The 17,941-nt window shown below is 36.4% G+C and overlaps 2 protein-coding genes across 3 annotated transcripts; one reads left to right on the forward strand and one right to left on the reverse strand.

Annotated features, from left to right (window-relative positions):
- Positions 1–2,302, forward strand: MS3_00005485 (uncharacterized protein; the record flags this gene model as incomplete). Its single annotated transcript, XM_012940790.3, has 2 exons — positions 1–171; positions 1,861–2,302. 2 exons carry the CDS (start codon positions 1–3, stop codon positions 2,170–2,172), a joined length of 483 nt encoding a protein of 160 aa, XP_012796244.1. The 3' UTR covers positions 2,173–2,302.
- Positions 2,303–3,487: 1,185 nt separating this feature from the next.
- On the reverse strand, positions 3,488–10,087 carry MS3_00005487 (uncharacterized protein; the record flags this gene model as incomplete). 2 transcript variants are annotated; one of them, XM_051213555.1, is made up of 3 exons in its annotated part: positions 3,488–4,219; positions 9,374–9,754; positions 9,787–10,087. In XM_051213555.1, one exon carries the CDS (start codon positions 4,197–4,199, stop codon positions 3,627–3,629), a length of 573 nt encoding a protein of 190 aa, XP_051069546.1. The 2 variants fall into 2 exon arrangements, with proteins under 2 accessions (XP_051069546.1, XP_012796243.2); XM_012940789.3 differs by lacking the exons at positions 9,374–9,754; positions 9,787–10,087 and adding an exon at positions 5,558–5,630 and having other exon boundaries at positions 3,627–4,219.
- Between the last annotated feature and the right edge of the window lie 7,854 nt (positions 10,088–17,941).

Here is a 17,941-nt window from a genome sequence, read left to right on the forward strand (position 1 = left end):
ATGACATCATCCGCCAAAAAACAGAAGGTTAAACTAACGGAGGAGACGATAACTGAATACAAGGGACAATTCGATGCATTAGATCATGACAAAACGGGGAAAGTCTCCGTCCCAGATGTAACTGTATTAATAAGAAGAGTAGGTCTGATGCCATCAAACCTAGAAATTGAGGTGAGTCTATCCATTTTGGAATCCAGGAAACCCCACTATTAAGGGTCTAAAATCTAATCAATGTACTGGTTAAACTTATGATGACGTAAACATATTTAACTAATGTGATGAGCTTAGTGACTTATGTAGTCGGGATTAAATATGTCAACAATACTTCAAGCTAGTACTTATTCTAACAAACCAAGGGAAGAAATATTTGATACGTTTATAAATACAGAAAGAGAAGAGTTAGGAAGATACTATTTCTTCCGTAGTATATGTATTAAGATTTAGTAAAGCGATACATTGACTTACCTCTCCAGTTGTTTTGTAAACGTTTGTGCAAATGCACTTATCAAAGACGAATGCTAGTTATATTATGAGCGGTTTAAATGTAACCTAATATTAACATTTCTACACAAATGTCCTGACTGTCTAGTATAATTCTAAGTCTGTTGTTACATCTTTGTAGCTCATTTATAATTCCATAAACTCTGCCTAACGGGACAGAACTACTAATGATTCCTGTTCGATATGAGCTAGGCTAAAGTTGAATGTAGCATACTGAACAGCAAAGGAAAAACACTCGATAAAGTTAGATGTCTCGAGACCAAACACCACATGATAATTCGATTACTTAATGCAAAAACCAAATAAATATTGAGTTTCATCAATATGGTCCTTAAACGAAAGTCCAAATCATATAAAGTACTGCAAAATGTGACCTGGAACTAAGTAGCTAACAAATACTGGAAACAAGCTATCCACTACTGGGTGATGCATTACCTGTCTTTATTGACTTGGGTCTTATATAGATGAAAGGAAACAAGAATTACGCAACTAGAAGTTTAAAGGATACGTCTACAAGAGACTCAGACCCACCTTAACTACTACAGCTGGTTTGAGAAATAACTTTTTTAGTATGTAGTGCTTATTTGCAAAGTAACCGCTAGTTCGGTTTATCCAAAATGAAAACACTACTATACCAAACGGTGGTCTTAGGTCAGTGCACGCTACGGACTAGTTTTTAAACAGTACTGCCAACTACTAGTAGCGGTGCATATTTCATTATCTATTGTGATAAAAAAGTTTGACTACTCCACACACGAAACCCAGGAAACTAACATAAATACATATGACATCTATTGTAATAATTAGTGTAAGCATCGTGCACCTGTTAAGACACTTTGGTTCCTTGAAAGAGCATATCCGGATCCACTGCTGACTTCTACATTTTTTTATTTCCCGCATCCAGCAACATCTTCATTCATACTTCGTATGAAAATGCCAAATACAAGAGTGATACAACATTTTAGTGGGTTAGAAAGGAGTATATGATCCTAAAAACCATAATTTTAGATGCATGTAATCAGTTTGTACATCTATTATTTTTTAGGTATTCAGATAAATTTTAATACCATTAGGACAGAATCGCAATCCATTTATCAATGCCCTAACTTCAAAATATCTTCCGAATCTAAAAAACAGGGATGTAGGTGGAGTATCACCATATACCTATGGAGCTTTATAAGTGAACAACAAAGTTGTGAATCCGGTACTTAATGGAGGAATGTAGGAAAGAATCCCAGGGATCCTATTAGTACTGACATGACTTAGCTTCTGTTTAAACAGTGAGTACATTATTAAATTCACCATTAGTTTATACGGTTAGTGAACTAATCAAAATCTGTATTAATTGTTGGGTTTTAGGAGTTGATAGCTGACGTGGACAAAGAGAAAACAGCACTTATTGAAGGTATAACGTTCGATCAATTTTGTGAAATAGCATCACAAAAGTACAATGAAATATACACGGAATCAGATATCGTTGAAGCTTTCCGTACATTTGATGTCGAAAATAATGGTTTCCTTTCAGCTTCTGAACTTCGTCGTGCACTGTGTACGGTGGGTGAGAATCTGACTGAGGTGGAAATGGATGCAATGTTAGAAAAAGCTAAAATTGATAGTGATGGTAACGTGCACTACGAAGAGTTCGTTCGTTCTATAACATCAGACCTTTGATAAAAGTTAAGAAAGTATCCAAAGCGAATACAATATGTGAAGAATAAGATGATTTCGAAGTAGTGATTATTTTCATTTTGCGATTTTGGCATCGCATGTCTAATATATATCTAATCGTCTTAAATAGATGTATTAACCAAAGTTTTGAAATTTACTTCTTAGATTAAGTGTTTTGTATTAATTACTTTATACGTTTACATGTAAAACATATCATATATAATTTTAGAAAAGGCGTTGAACAAATCGAAATTTAGCAAATATAAAAATACATGGCTGATGAAGAAACTAGTGCTAACATAAGTATGCTGTGAAATCGTTCGAGCATCTTATGGGACCAGAAAAAAGTAAAAACTTTCTCTTCACAATTGATTGCGTGTCCAGTCCTTATTAGTGCAGATTGAATGCTATCGACCTCCAACCACCATCTAATCTCAATATATAGTGCCCGCAGTGTCGAGTCACCTAGGCTGGTGGCCACATTGCGGCATGGTTGATATCATTCGATCTGCACTAATAAGGACTAGACACGCAATCAATTGTGATTACATCTCAGTCCTACAGGAGGTCGATCGCGGCTCGGATAGCTCAGTGGTAGCGTCTGTGACTGTGAAGCCGGGTGATATGAGATCGAATCCGCCAGGGAGCACCAGTTCCCTCAAGATTACAGGTACACCTTGCTTGACGAGTGCCAAGTAGCACGAAACTCGGAACCAGGGTTTCCTGTCGACTACCTCCAACCACCATCTAACTTTCTCTTCAGCTAAAACTATTGAACTTTGGGATTAACAACTGCACATAATGAGCTCGTGTTGAATGACTAACAATACAATGCCAATTACAAGTAAATAATTCCTAACTTAGTCTAGCATGATTTAATTCTAAGAACATTGAAGGTTAACCGAATCACGAAAGGCGAATAACAGCTGCAATTAGTGAGCAAAGATTCATATCATATCCCAATTAATATCTACTGATCTCACAACAAATTATATGAGAGAGAACTGTAAGTGAGTAACACATGTTGTTTGATAAAAATCTTCGCTTCGAGTTTTTGGCTCACGTTCCACCAAGGTGAAAAAAAAAGTCGCTACTCAGTTCTCAAACTAGTGGGTTATGTGAGCAAATCCTAAGAATGAAACGAAGATCATTTAAACTAATCTGTGTTTATACTTAATAGTAAACTAAGCGACTTCAAGTCTCGATCTTAAGGTTATTGACATTTCACATCTAAATAGTTTTTTTAAGCAGAATACAGGTTTCTATCTTTTTTTGTCAAAGAACGAGGCTTATCCGCAGGCAAAATAGCGATAATACTATTCAACACATTTAATGAAAAATGAAACACCATAAAAATAATCGTTTTATGAATTAAGGGTTTTCTATTGAAATTTATTTATTATGAAACTATTAACCTAATAAATATGTGGAAACAAGTTTGTATTTTTAAAAAAACGTCACACTTCATCTCCAAGGTAGTTAGATATAACACACAATGGTGATGCTGAACCGAAGTATGAATCTTGAGAAACACTTTGTTTCAAACGCATTTTTTTCCGAAAGCTCTTTAAAAACATATCCTGCCTTTCGATTAAATGGGGAAGTTTCTCTAACTCAAAAAATATATCATTATGTGTGTCTAAAAGAGAGTCCGCCAAACTGTCCAGGGAATCATAGGAATCAAAATACTTTTGGGGAAAAATTATATCTTCATATTTACGGGTTACACGATCTGTCTTAATCCATTCTTCGGAAGGCATATCGATCCGATTATCGGCCGGAATCAAACGTGTTTCATATTCTTCTACCAACTGATCCCACTTCCGACTTTCACCCTGATACCTTTTGGCAAGTTCATCAGTTAGTTCGTCGTCATTAATTTCGTTATCTGACTTCACATCACTAGTTAAAGTATGCTCATCTAAATTCTGTTCAGTCAGACAAGGAGTACATATAAGAAGACTCTTTCTGGTAGACTTTCTTCTCTGAGTACGAAAGTCTGGAGTAGAATGTTTAACTTCTCCCAACATCGATAAACTGTTCAATACACCTGATTTAAAAAAGCAGACAAATGACACGGTAAATAAAAAATAACAACTATCATTTAAGATACTTTAACTAGTTGTATACATCAGTAGATATGAACTTAATTTAATAAAAATCAAAGTAGAAAGCTTGTGAATGTATTTCTTAAAATTAAAACTCTTTTCGAAGTGTGGTCAATAACCAGAAAACTTCTCGAGGAAGAGGAAGCTTTAATTTGTACGTTTAAGAAAGGAAGCAAAGTGTCTAGATAAGCTTTAACTATAGTAAGTCGATAATCGATGGAAAAATTTGAAGCATCCGTGGGAATATTTATCATATTTTTAATTATTAAAGTGGTTCTATAATGACTTGGGCGAGGCAAATTAATTTATTATATTAAGCAAAATCATACTGCATTTCTAAAATATGAAAACAATACACTGAATACACCATTTGCATATCTTCCTTGAATTATCTCTTACAAATTCCATCGTTCTTGCATTTTTATTACTACTTGAACTGCTCCCATCATTCTTTCTCTTTTCATGATGTTCCTCTTTTGTTAGTAATAATCCCACTTCCAATTTTTGATACATACTACTTATGTATGTCTGCATGAGTGGCACACATCACAGTTCTTGTTTGGAAACAATAGAAAATACATTCAACGAGTGGTTATTGACATTAAATTTGCTCTTAAGTTACAAACAGTAATAAGTTCTTATATTGTTTACATCGAATCGGAAGTCAGTGCTAGCACTGAATATGTATATTATCTTTCCCAGTGGTGAGCTTATGATTTTATTCACGTCAAATCTGGTACAACTAAGCACCGAAAATAGTATGCGTCACACTGAATAATCAAGTATGGAGCGGGAGATTGCCGGAGTACCCAAACAGAAGCAGATGGTTTTCTTAAGAGCCAACGCTCCGAGACTTCCAACTAAAGGCTCAATTTACAAGTCAGTAGAGTAACATCAGATGAGGTTCTATAGTAGTTGGTAACAAAAATAGGTCCATACATGTCGTTTCTTGAAACCCATGTACGCCATTAGTTTGGGACCAGGGTTTTGAAACTATCCTAAACAGACCCTCCGTATCTGTCGACGTCATTTAAACTCTGGAAGTTTGCCACTGCCACATTACCGTTGTAAGACTTACCTGACAGATATTATAAACACTATCGCATAAAGGCATTTTGAAAAGAGTGGACTCTTTCCACTCTGGGTAGTACCAAGGCATTAAGGGGTAGTAGTGAGATAGTTGAATGAAAACGATGGAAGATGCTTTGACATCATGAGAATCTGTGGAGAGTGGAGTTTCCCAATCAACAATTTGAAGCCCTCTTTCGTTCTTACCTTACACGGATAATCTATCAAGTATTCACAGTCATTTGCTCCATTGCTTGCTGATGACATTAAAATATGGGAATGCATATAAAGTGTATCTTATAAGTTTGCAAAAAGACTTAAACGGACTGGTTGAGTGAACAAATCAGTGGTCATTAGTTATAAATTTCAGAAGATTTTGTGATAAAAACTACACAATAAATGGAATGGGATTACTCAAAGTAACCGATTACATAGACTTAGTAGTTGTAATACGTGACCTTAGAACTGCAGGTTACTGTCAGATATAGACCTCCACAACCAACTCATCGATGGATCCAAAAAGATCACATTGCCATTAGACATTGTTGGAGAGGCTCGACTAAAAATTGTCGCCGATTCTGGAGCACATGTGTAGACTCGTATTTGTTTGTATTACTGGAAGTATAAAATCCGCAGCGAGAAAATTACTTTGAGTTTAACTTAAGAACAAAAAAGTTAGTATATTTCAGGGACAACTAGAGGAGTTAGTCAATAGTGAAAATGGTATCAAAAGGCTGTGGGAGCATCAGTGAAATCTACTAGTAACTTAAACCAAAAGGTTATGAAAAATCGGTGGATGTCGGCGGCATCTACAGAACCGACAGGTGCTTGAAAACTCATGTAGTGTCGGTTGACATGTTAAACCCACATACGTTATTCTAGCATTCGGACAGGTCAATCTATTCATTCTGCTTGAGTCATATTTTGACCTTGTTAATTATTCGCTTATCAATCTTGACTGTTTTTGTATGAGCGCATATATGCGTGTACACTTCTTATCCTATTCATCACATGTCTGTAACTTATTTTTGTGTAGCTATAAATATTGATTAACGCTTGACTAAATGGAGTTGGCCTACCCGCCATCTCTATTGCGCGTCGTTTTGCTCCTTTCTATTCCATTCGCTCCATATAAAAAATATATCTATTCAAAAGTCCATTCACGTTATTTGACTTAGTTAATTCTCTTATTGACTAACCCGATTTAAGTCGATGATTATATACAAGGATAGGCGATAACAAACATTCATACGATCTGACTGGAGTCAGATCTCAGGCCACTAAAGTGGAGAGCCCGTCAACAAATATCCTTCGATCTAAACGACGACAAAATAAAGGGCTCCACTACACTCATTCCATTTGGCTCTGAAAACAATGAGAAGCGGGAACAGCTTAAAAGTAGACTGATGGAAAGCTTACGAAATGATTGCGAGCAGTGGTCGGTGACGAAAGCAGCAGATATGTAAAAGGCAGCAGCGATACGTGACAGTAGACAACTGTGCAAACTTATCAAGTTAACAGGTATTGGGAATCCCATTGTGAGTGAAACTATCTCAAACGAAGACGAGACTGTTATTCACTCAATGCAGGAGATTGAACCGATGTGCAGAACACTTTAGGGAATGGTTCAACTGGTCTTCAGCCACACTTTAGTTGCCCACTATCTGGCAAACTGATGTAAGTCTTCCAACTCTTATTGAGGTTGAAAAAACTGTAAGTAATCTAAAGCAAGGCAGAGCCTTAAATACTATCCCCTGAGATTTCTAAGGATGGTAGTCTAGTTTTAGCAGTTAGATTAACTGAAATCTTGGCTAAAGTCTCGGAAGTGTACGTTATCCCATCTGACCAGTCTGGACTGCTGATGGCGAACTATCATCGGAATTGGTTGCTTCAAGTGGTGTTCGTCAGGGTTGTTCGCTTTCCCCACTTTTATTTCACTTCGTCATAGATATGCGTTAAGAGATAACGCTTTCACCGTCTAACCTTTCAAGGATTGATCTTCCACCGGGAGATTTATTTGTTGGCTCAGAATATGCGGACAATATAGCTCTATTTGGTAAATATGCTGACGAAACGCAGTCTTCTGATCACCTTAAACAACAATTCGAGCATGTTTGGGATGCGGTTCTCTCCCTTCAAACGTGAAGTGCTACTTCGGGATTGGCTTTAGTCATCGCCTGAGTTAGTGACAGGGAGTGAAGTAGCTTGACGCATCGACCACTTCGCTTATGCTGGAGTCTTATTAGTTCTGACGGTCTGGTGTCCGACGAAGTCTCGATTGGCTTTTGCTGACTTGTGGCGTAGGGAAGATGTTCGTCTACCAATCAGGTGACGAGTTTACTGCTCAGCAGTTCCCTCCGTCCTACTTTATGGATGTGAAACATGCCCATTAAGAACAGAGAATATTCGTAGGTTACCAGTATTCGATCACAGGTGTTTGCGGAGCATTACTTGTGCATTTTAGGACCACGGAGTAAGCCATGACGGGGTTGTGAATAGAGTACTAGGTAAGGATTTGAAATAGATTGGTGAGGTATTAAATTTTCATCAACTGAGGTGGTTGGGACATGTGTTACGTATGCCTAATCACCGCCTACCTCGATGGGCGATGTTTTCTGGTGTAGGAGTAGGTTGAAAGAAAGCCAAGGGTGGCCAAACCGAAATATTTCATTAGTCCATGATGTCACTGACAGTTGGACATAGCTATGTTGATAGGTGTAGATTATCCGGTTGGAGTCCTCGTGATTATCATAACTAATGATTAGACTTTGAATGACATGGCTTTATATCGTTTGTAATTGCACAGGTGCATCCGTTTTTTGTTTTCCCCAAATCCTGAAATTCTAAATTCCTCATAACTATTTTCTTTTCATTTCACTAGTGTATAGTTTCTCTTTGAGTCGTGTCTTTGATGCCTGATCTTTCGTGTTATCATTGACACTGTTACTACCTCTACTATTCTGGGATTCGGTCTGACAGTTTCATCTCTCTGTGCTAATGGGATATGGCAACTTGAACCGATGTACATACGCACCAGGTTCTACGTTGTGATTGTTTGACTGACCTGGATTGACTCATTGCGTCTAATGATATCACAGTATGATGCCAGTGTAATCGAAGCTTTAGACTTGGTGTTTTTGCTTGTTGATACTCATCAGTAAGTCGTGTGTGGCACTTCAAAGATGCTGATGCCTTCTCAGAGTTGTGAGCCACCACACTTCTTTATCATACTAAGAAACGATAGCACTGAGATATTTCAGTTGCGATTGTTCAATTCAATCATTTAAAACCGTATTTGACAGACTATAGATTTAAGTCGACTAGCCTAGTTTTGTATTATTAGCATTACCTCAATTAGTCAATTCTCTTGTAATAATCTAATATATATTTACGATTTTCTCCCTGATATACATTTATTTTGTATCATAACTAGCTTTTAAATACGGTATTACGGACATCGTGTTCAAGGAATCTACTCAGTGTGTCGTATCATTCAATCTGTCACTTCTTGTCGTATTCTCTTACTCAATCAAACAATTCAGGAAGCTAGTGACTGATATATATATATTTCCCGTTACTACCTGTAGGAGATGCTTGAATATCTAGATGCTCTTTATGTTTGACCTTGATTACCAACTGCCAAAACTGCAGTCAATAAATGTCTGTATTTTGTTTGTGGTGTTGGTAGGCTTACAAAACACCTGCAACTGGTTTGTTAGTGGAACACTTACCAATATTTGAAGCATATCATCCTCAAACTTGACAAGCCGTAGATTTACGTTGGTGCTCGACAGTGGACTTATAGTAATCAAAATGCTTACGCAAAATGGTCACGCTAGTTTTTTTTATTAGAAAAATTGACTTTCGTATGTCTAATCAATGTATGAAAATTGAAAATATCCCAAAATAGAATATAATTAAAGAACAACTTTTGTGACATAATGACGAATAAACGACGAAATATGTGGTTCAGCTCCCCTAGGTTTGTTTAGTGGACTATTTAATTACCAGAATTACACTCTACTCACTATATTATTCGAACAATTATTAATAAATATCCCTTTTGAACGGGTAGTGGCTATCATGGTATTGAACTTCACTGGGAATCTTAATACTGAAATGCAGATTCTTTCAGATGACGTGTCCAGGACAGAAATATAGGTGCATCTAGGATTCCACTATCCTAAATAATATAATCCAAACTATTTAATTATCAGAATTACATTCAACTCACCATATTATTCGAACAATTATTAATAGATATCCTCTCTAAGTTATGAACTAGACATATTTTTTTATCCAGTGCGTGAAGTATCAAAGCCTCCTGTTGAAACTTCTGATGCGCGACGAGCTTGTGCAATTTTAAATTGTTAGGATTAACAGAGGTATCTTAATCTCTTATTTTAGCTCTGAACGCTGAATTCCAGTGAAAGGTAGGTACCTTAATGACAACTCCAACAGTCGTTTGCAGCGAAGAACTTGACACAAATGTATTGGTCAGTCTGTCAAATTACATAAGCACAGTGAGATAAAATTATCAAGACGAATCCCAGAGTCGTGAATATAGCAACAGTATCAGGAGTATTAAAATAGTAGAAAAACTCCTGAGTGCGAAGCTAAGAGACGATCATAATTAGAACATCGATTTCATGAGATGTAAGTTATTCCGTAGGTCTGAAAAGGAACTCCAATGTATCATTTTTCGGCGAGACTCTAATTTAAGGACGACCTTTGAACGAATCGTAAGTGACCTTGACAATTATTAGCCAATCAGAAGTAAGTTAGTATAAAGTGAAAATATATGAAAGTAATGAATTACAGTGGATATTCTCCTGTTACATGATTTAAAAACTTGTTAAGGTTTGATTAAGGTTCAGAGGTTCTGAATTCACAATGCATATGGAATAGAAACTCGTCTATTGGGTTAGGGTTAGGTTTACGGGTAAGGTTAGGGTTAGTTGAGGGTTAAGGTTTAGGGTTAGGTGAGGGTTTAGGATTAAGGTTAGGGTTAGGTGAGGGTTAAGGTTTAGGGTTAGGTGAGGGTTTAGGTTTAGGGTTAGGGTTAGAGTTAGGTGAGGGTTAGGGTTATGATGCTAACATACGAGTTTTGGTAGGACTCTAATTTATGGACGAGCCAATCAGAAGCGTTTAAGGAGTTTCAAGGTCACGGCGCTAAGTTCAATGCGAGATGCTCACATTCGATCGTTTTACAGCAGATTTTAGAGAATAGGTGATTGTTGAGAGACTACAGCAGATGGGAATATTAAGAAGTTCCTGTGTTTGTGACTGCGGCAATTAAATGACCGCAGCACGATGTGCAGACTGCCGCGATGACATTGTATTTCGTTGTACTATATGTTGGAGAAAAAAATCTCCTCGAACTGGCACCTTTTTTTGCCCGGTCACGGCTAAGGCTAACACAAACCATGATAATCGTTGCAAATTGGATCATAAAGTCTCCAGTAACATTAGCTGCGACTATACCGATGATTGGAAAGCGTATAGATGCCTCTTGAGACTTGGTTTTGTGCATCATGTTGTGGTGCACAAACGTCGTTTTGTTGATCCAACGACGAGGGTCCATACAAACAACATTGAGGGCATGTGGTCTAGGCTGAAGTATTTTTTAAGACCCTACCACGGCTCCAGAGGACGATTATTATGGAGTCATATGGACGAGTTCTTATACCGCATGCACTATGATTTCAAAACTTCTGAACCTTTATCAAACCTCAACAAGTTCTTAAATCATGTAAAAAAAAAAAGAATATCCATTGTAATTCATCACTTTTTTATAATATATTTAAACTTCATACTAACTCTCTTGTGATTGGCTAATGTTCTCAAGGTCACTTAAAAATTCGTTCAAAGGTCGTCCATAAAGTAGAGTTTCACCCGAGTTTTTAAATCATGTCAAAGAAGAATATCCACTGTAATTTATTACAATCTTTTAATATATTTTTACTTTATGCTGTCTTCTGATTGACTAATAATTGAAATTGCCCAAACGCTTCTGATTGGCTCGTCCCTAAATTAGAGTCTCGCCATACTGCAGTATTAGTTCCCAATCTCCTAAGTTTGGGGAATTCTGTGTAAATTTGGAGGAATTTCGGTAAACCTCCAAAGTCAAATGACCTTGACCAAGATTAAAAGGGATTCCGGGGGAAATGTTGGGGTTTTTGTGCCATTTCCCCGAAATTTACAATAGCAGTTTCCCCAAAATGGGTCAAATTTTCCCGGAAATCGGGAGCTCGGGTTCATGAACACTATTCAATATAGTCTGCAAAATAGATGAAATTGCGAACAATATCGGCTTTCCATGGTGAGCCGTAACATTTTGTGACCGAATATCCCTACACTAAAGTACTTCATCAGGTAATAATACATAATTATAAATGTGTATATAATATTAACCTTCTGAGTACCATAATGCTGACAATCCCAGAAGGTTATGACGTATAAATCTGTATTTTTTCTTAAAGAATAAAACCATTCATAACTCACATATATGGTTGCACTTCGAGGCGCACGAAACCCGTCTACCAAAACTGGTTATGCCCGAATGACCTTGACTTTAAGAATGCGATTATGAACTACTGAATTTAATGTTGATCCGTTTTAAGTTTTCAGTTACAGGGTTACCAACCAATTTCGATATATTTTGATCAAATCAACCGTGGTCACTTTCAGTCCTTTTGCGAATAAGTACAGTACACTGTACTTTCATTTATCGTTATGTGGAGCTTACATAAGTTATCCTATCTTCCGGACAAACCGGTTTATTCATTTTCCTTGAGTCACACTTCGAACTTGTGGGTTATTGGCTTATTAACCCTGACCGTTTTTAAATGAGGATATGTGTGTGCATTGCTTACCCTATTCACCACATGTCTGTAACTTATTTTTGTCTGGTTGTAAATATTACGTTACACTTTACAGAACTGAATTGGCTTACTCGTCTTCTCCGTTTCGTTTCATATTCTCTGCATCGTCTTTCTGACTGTCTGTCCGAACAAACTAGTGCTTGAAATAAATTCATGAAACGCAACCCGTATTTGGCTTCTTATTACTGTAGTCACACAAGCAGGGTTCGCCTAGTTAATATGCGTGGTTAAATGAGAGGTTTACGTTCATGGCATATTTATTCGTTCTTTTAAATTGGAGTTAGACCAACGAGTCACTAAAAGATCAATACGGCAGTACCAAACAAATATATCCATCATGATTCATACTTAGTCACTTGATTGAAATGTGGATATTCCCCAGTAGCTAATACAAGACGATTACTTACGCAATTCAATTGGTGCTCTGCATCCAGTAGGTAAAATTTGGAATGACGTGATGGCTTACTTTAAGTAACCCTCTACTGAGGCCACATCGTACAATATCTATCAACCCTGACTCATACTACATGCGAGCTAGGATCTCCTGCTTTCTGAATGAACCTGAAGAACAGATGAAAATTTACCGGAAAGAATGTTGTCTATTGGATAGAACCGATTAGAGGAAGGTGATGAACAGTATTCAACAGCTTACTGAAGGTTTATAGCCCACTGTTTTGAACTAATCTGCTGCACTAGTATGATAACTATTTACTTAGTCCAGTTATCCCTCGTGGAGAAGCATAGGCCGACCAACAGCAGTCTACATCCAATCTTTATCCCCGGTGCTCATTCTCAGCTGCTATTCATCCTCTTAATATCTGCTTCAAATTCCCGAAGCAGTGTGTTCTTCAGCCTTCCTCTTCCCCGTTTCCCTTCAGGATTCCAAGTTATCGTTTGCCTTGTGGTGCAGTTTGATGATTCCCGTAATGTATGTCCTATCCACTTCCAATGTCTTCCCAATTTGCTATTCAGTTGGAAAGTGGTTTGTTCTCTCCCACAGTAGGTTGTTGCTGATGGTATCCGGTTAACAGAAACTAAGTATCATGCGTAGATAATTGTTAATAAATACTTGTACGATTTTGATGATGGTTGTGGTAGTTCTCCAAGTTTCAGCTCCGTACAATAGAATTGTCTTGACGTTCGTATTGAACATTCTGACTTTGATATTAGTTGACAGTTATTTTGAGTTCCATATATTCTTCAACTGCAGGAATGCGGCTGATGCTTTGCCAATCCTTGTCTTTACGTTTGTATCCGATACTCCTTGTTCGTCGATGATACTTCCGACCTGGTACGTGAAAGTTTTCAAATCTTCCAGAGCTTCTCCATCAAGTGTGATTAAGTTGGTGTTCCCCGTGTTGTGTTTGAGGATCTCGCATTTTTCTTGGGTATGTTGAGGTCTATTGATGCAGAGGCTGCTGCTGCTGCTATACTGGCTGTCTCGATCTTCATTTGTTGGTGTGCTTGAGATAGAAGAAGGGCCAGGTCATCTGCGGGGTTCAAGTCGTGTAATTGGTTCCTAGCTGTCCATTGTATTCCATGCTCTCTCCGATGTGGAGGTCTTCACTATCCAGTCAACCGTGTTTTTTTTTTACTTTTTCTGCTCTTGCTTGACTGTTGTTAATTATTGTCTTATTGTTGTTCCTTTGCAGGGTTTCGCTAGAGATTTATTCATTTTGGTGATACTTGTTTCGGTCTACGTTGCTATGGTTTTTGTAAAGTGTATCAGCCTAGTGACTGCCGAAGAATCTCGATTTTCTCAGGAGGCGTCGTAATTATTCCTTCAACTTTCAAGGTAGTTATTAAATTGTATGAATTGTTGATTCTGGTTGGTGTATTTTTAGCATCGATGTTTTCTACTGGGGGTGGTTGCTTACGTCATGCCTAACTTTTCTCTTTTATCTGATTTTAGGACCTACAATGGCTTTAGAAAGGGTACAGACTCAGTTAGTGAAATCATTAAGAAGGGGTAAAAAGTTTCGTAAAATAATATTTTGATCTATTTATAATGTAGTGGTGTCGGTAACGTTGAGTATTCTCATCAATCTAAATAAGTTTTTCTCATGAAGTGACCTTAAATATTTCAACGTGTTAAGAGTAGTCAGGTTGAAATATGACTTTCGAATTGACGTTACTTATTAAAACTTTTCGAACTGTATTTCATTCATTACAGCAGTTATTTTCCACCGCACTATAGGTTTAAGTATTTATCAGTTTTAAGTTGCAAACACTTGAGTAAGTATGGAGATGCATTGTTGCATCAGCTGTCCATTCGTTTTTATCCAAGTTAAATTGTTTTGTAAAGATTCAAACATGATGGATTATTTATAATCTGTCATACTGGTCTTGTATTTGTAGAAAGACACCGATTACTTTGTCAGTATCATATCCCCTATGACCACAACATATTGTCATTACAGTCTTGGGACGTAAATAGCTTATAGAAACAAAAAAAGTATTGATGTTTCAACACTGAGATTGTGACGCCAGCTATATACCCAACACCACTCAAATGTCAAAATCATACCAAATTTTATGTTACGTAACTGGATTTGTTACCGAGTACACCCAAAATGCCCTATTTTTATGTTTGATACTCCGAATTAGAACTGTTTATTTACTACAAATGATCATTCACTTTCGGTATATGTGAATCCTATGTGGATTGCCTTGATATTGTTAGTAAGTCACAAGCATTTTGCACAAGCTAGTGGCTATCTGGACGACCTAGCTAAGTGGATAATGCGATAAAGTTTGAAATGGAGGGTAATGGGTACGAGTTTCGGAATGAGCATCAACTCTGGTATTCGGGTATAACCAGCTGACCTGTCTGATATAGGACCAAATGTGCATTTTAGATTCCATTGCAAGCCACCATCCATCTGTAGTGTAGCGTGGAGTGGCGATTGACTATGAACACCACTACAAGAAGTCCAGGTTCCAGTTAACCGATAAAATCCACTGTAAGCCAAATATCAGAAGGCAGTTGATGGCTGTAGTCGAGATGTATTTGTTGGCGATCTCGTGGTATCGAAAGGATACTGAGATCGTACCAAAGGAGTACAAGCGTGGTTACTGAGCGTAACCGAACCCGTGCAATGTCACAATCGAAAAATAATGGAGCAGTAATATAGCTATCTTCAGCACAGTTAAACAAACAAGCACAGTAAAACAATCACTGGTACAATTGGTTATAATAATAATTGTTTCCGTTAAATCAATCGCGTTCTCTTGATAGAAGTAGGTCACTACACATCTCTGCTTATAATGCAGAAGTTCTTTAAATTTTAATGAGTATTCCCATGTTTTCTTCGGTTTATTTAAATCAATAATTAGTAAGTTTCTTATATTATTGATGTTTATTTGGAAGTTAATAACTTGTTCTGGTTTAATGTGAAACATTTGGGTTTTGTCTTTTAGTTGCCATTAATTAGCTCCACAATTGTTGACTGTTGCTGATATTTGTAAAAGTAGAATATTCTTAGTCTATGCAACAGTTGAATGTAAAAGCAACAGTGGCTATCATGCATCGGACTTTCATCGCAATGTGTTTAAAGCTTTCTTGAAGGTTCTGTAACCAAACATTTATGGTAATAAGAGACATTTGCATGGAATTAATAGTGAAATAAAACGTAATCGATACAGCTCCATATGGTTGTCTTGCTCCACAAAATTCCCCCATTTATGTATAAACTTTTCTGTGTTTTGACTTTGAGGAATTCTGTCTCATACAAATGATTCGTCAGCTTTTTTGAAGAGATATGATTGTAAATTATTATGAACCCAAATTTATTAAATAAATAGAAATATCTATCATTTTGGTTACATTGTAAGCCCTTTCCTCTAAAATAAAATATGGGTCAGAACAAATTTTTGTTAGGAATGTTTTACAATAAGAAATCACATTTATGATATGCAGCAAGAACTCTGCCTTTCTTCACATTTTCTTCAATTTGAGTAGACTGACTAAACAATAAACTTATGGAAAGGCTGACAACTGAGAAAAACTCTAAATCTGGAGCCGAAAACGTTGCTTGCTAGACTTTATTCTGAATCTAAGTATACAAATCATTAATGCTTTCATTTATATTTCAAGGCTATGAACAATATTTTAACAAGTATATTTCAATAAAACATGGTAATTTTTCAATGAATGATACAAATAGTCATGGGCTAAATTTATGATACCTTGTTCAAAGATTAGGTCTAACAGTCAAATCGTAATTAATTGGCTGATTGCTGATTTACTCTAACCACCTACGACATTTTATCATGTTTGTTCTGTGTTCATATACCGTATATAAGCATCCTATTCTATTACGTTAAAAATCTATTCACGTGGATATTGATTTTTGGTTTATAATCATTAGGCGGCTTAAGTCAGTAATAAAATCTCGTGAATAATGATTATTCGGCTACATTATACTGTTGGGTTTATCTATCGGCTAACATTTTACTCACTGATTTTAACAACTAGGATTTCACTTATCAACTATGGGAAATCTCTTCCATAACAATTCGTGTGACTTATTATTTAGTGATATGAAAAAAAGCGATACCTGTTCTTGTGATTCTCTCTTCTGAGACGATTGCTTCTTCACCTTTGACACTGAACTGTCACAAGTCGTATATGAGGACAGAGCCATGGTTTCTGAATAAGCAAAAAATTTCCTCATTAGTATGTACTAAGGATTTTTTCCATGGTAAACAATTCATTTCTATTTGTTTGTTCGACAAGCTGATTTTTCAGTTTTCAGTTAGATCAAAATAATATTTAAAAACTTTAAAGTAGGTTTTAAAATTCGAAACTAGTTTATTATTATTATTTACCAAGTATAAGAATTAAGTTTGAAGTCCGGTCAATCAAAATCCCGTATTACTAAGTAAACTATACCAAAAATGTGAAGCATCTTTGTAATATGTTGTAAATGATGACGTAATTGCCTGATATATATACCATGTGCATAAAGGCTAAAATTATAAGAGGTGAAGCTGTAGGGTTTTGACGGAAGTTGGGAACTGAAAAATAGGACAGTATGTTATGTAGTACCCGTGTTGTTTGTCTGGTTATTGAGTTGGAACTAATCCCAACATGACAATAAATTATTTTAGCTAAACTTTTACATTGGTTATGAGCTTACGTTGTTAAATATAGAATGCAAACAGAAAGCGTCACAAACTTTCCACCAACCATTACTACTTATTTTTAACCGGTTTGAGGCTTTCTGGACCAAGCAGTGATAAAATTATTCCGAGGGATTTAGACCCTTGGTTTATATGAGTCATTGTGTGGTCACGAACTACACGACAACGAAAAAGTAACTGATGATTTGACGAATCCGTACGGAAATTCAGATTACAAGGACACGTTCAACCACTTTTAAATTCTTTTAAAAAGTTCTATCTACAAGGGGTGTTGAGAAATTACTAAATATTCCCTCTATATTATTCTTAAATAATTGACAGTTTTTAATACAATAAAATTATGATATCTACATGTTATTGAATAACTGAAATTCTGGCCAGATTATTTATTATTAGGAACCTGATGATAGCCTTTAATATGTAAGCAATTGTTGACATGAGATTAATTCACTTATATCTGATTGGCTGATACAGTAGACACTATGAATAAATATCTAACCAATCATTAGCGAGGGATTATTTAATTTATTTATCACTTTATTTGCCAATTGGACATTAATGGATTCG

This window comes from Schistosoma haematobium, chromosome 3 (genome assembly GCF_000699445.3).
Source record: "Schistosoma haematobium chromosome 3, whole genome shotgun sequence".
NCBI classification, from domain to species: Eukaryota; Metazoa; Platyhelminthes; class Trematoda; order Strigeidida; family Schistosomatidae; genus Schistosoma; species Schistosoma haematobium.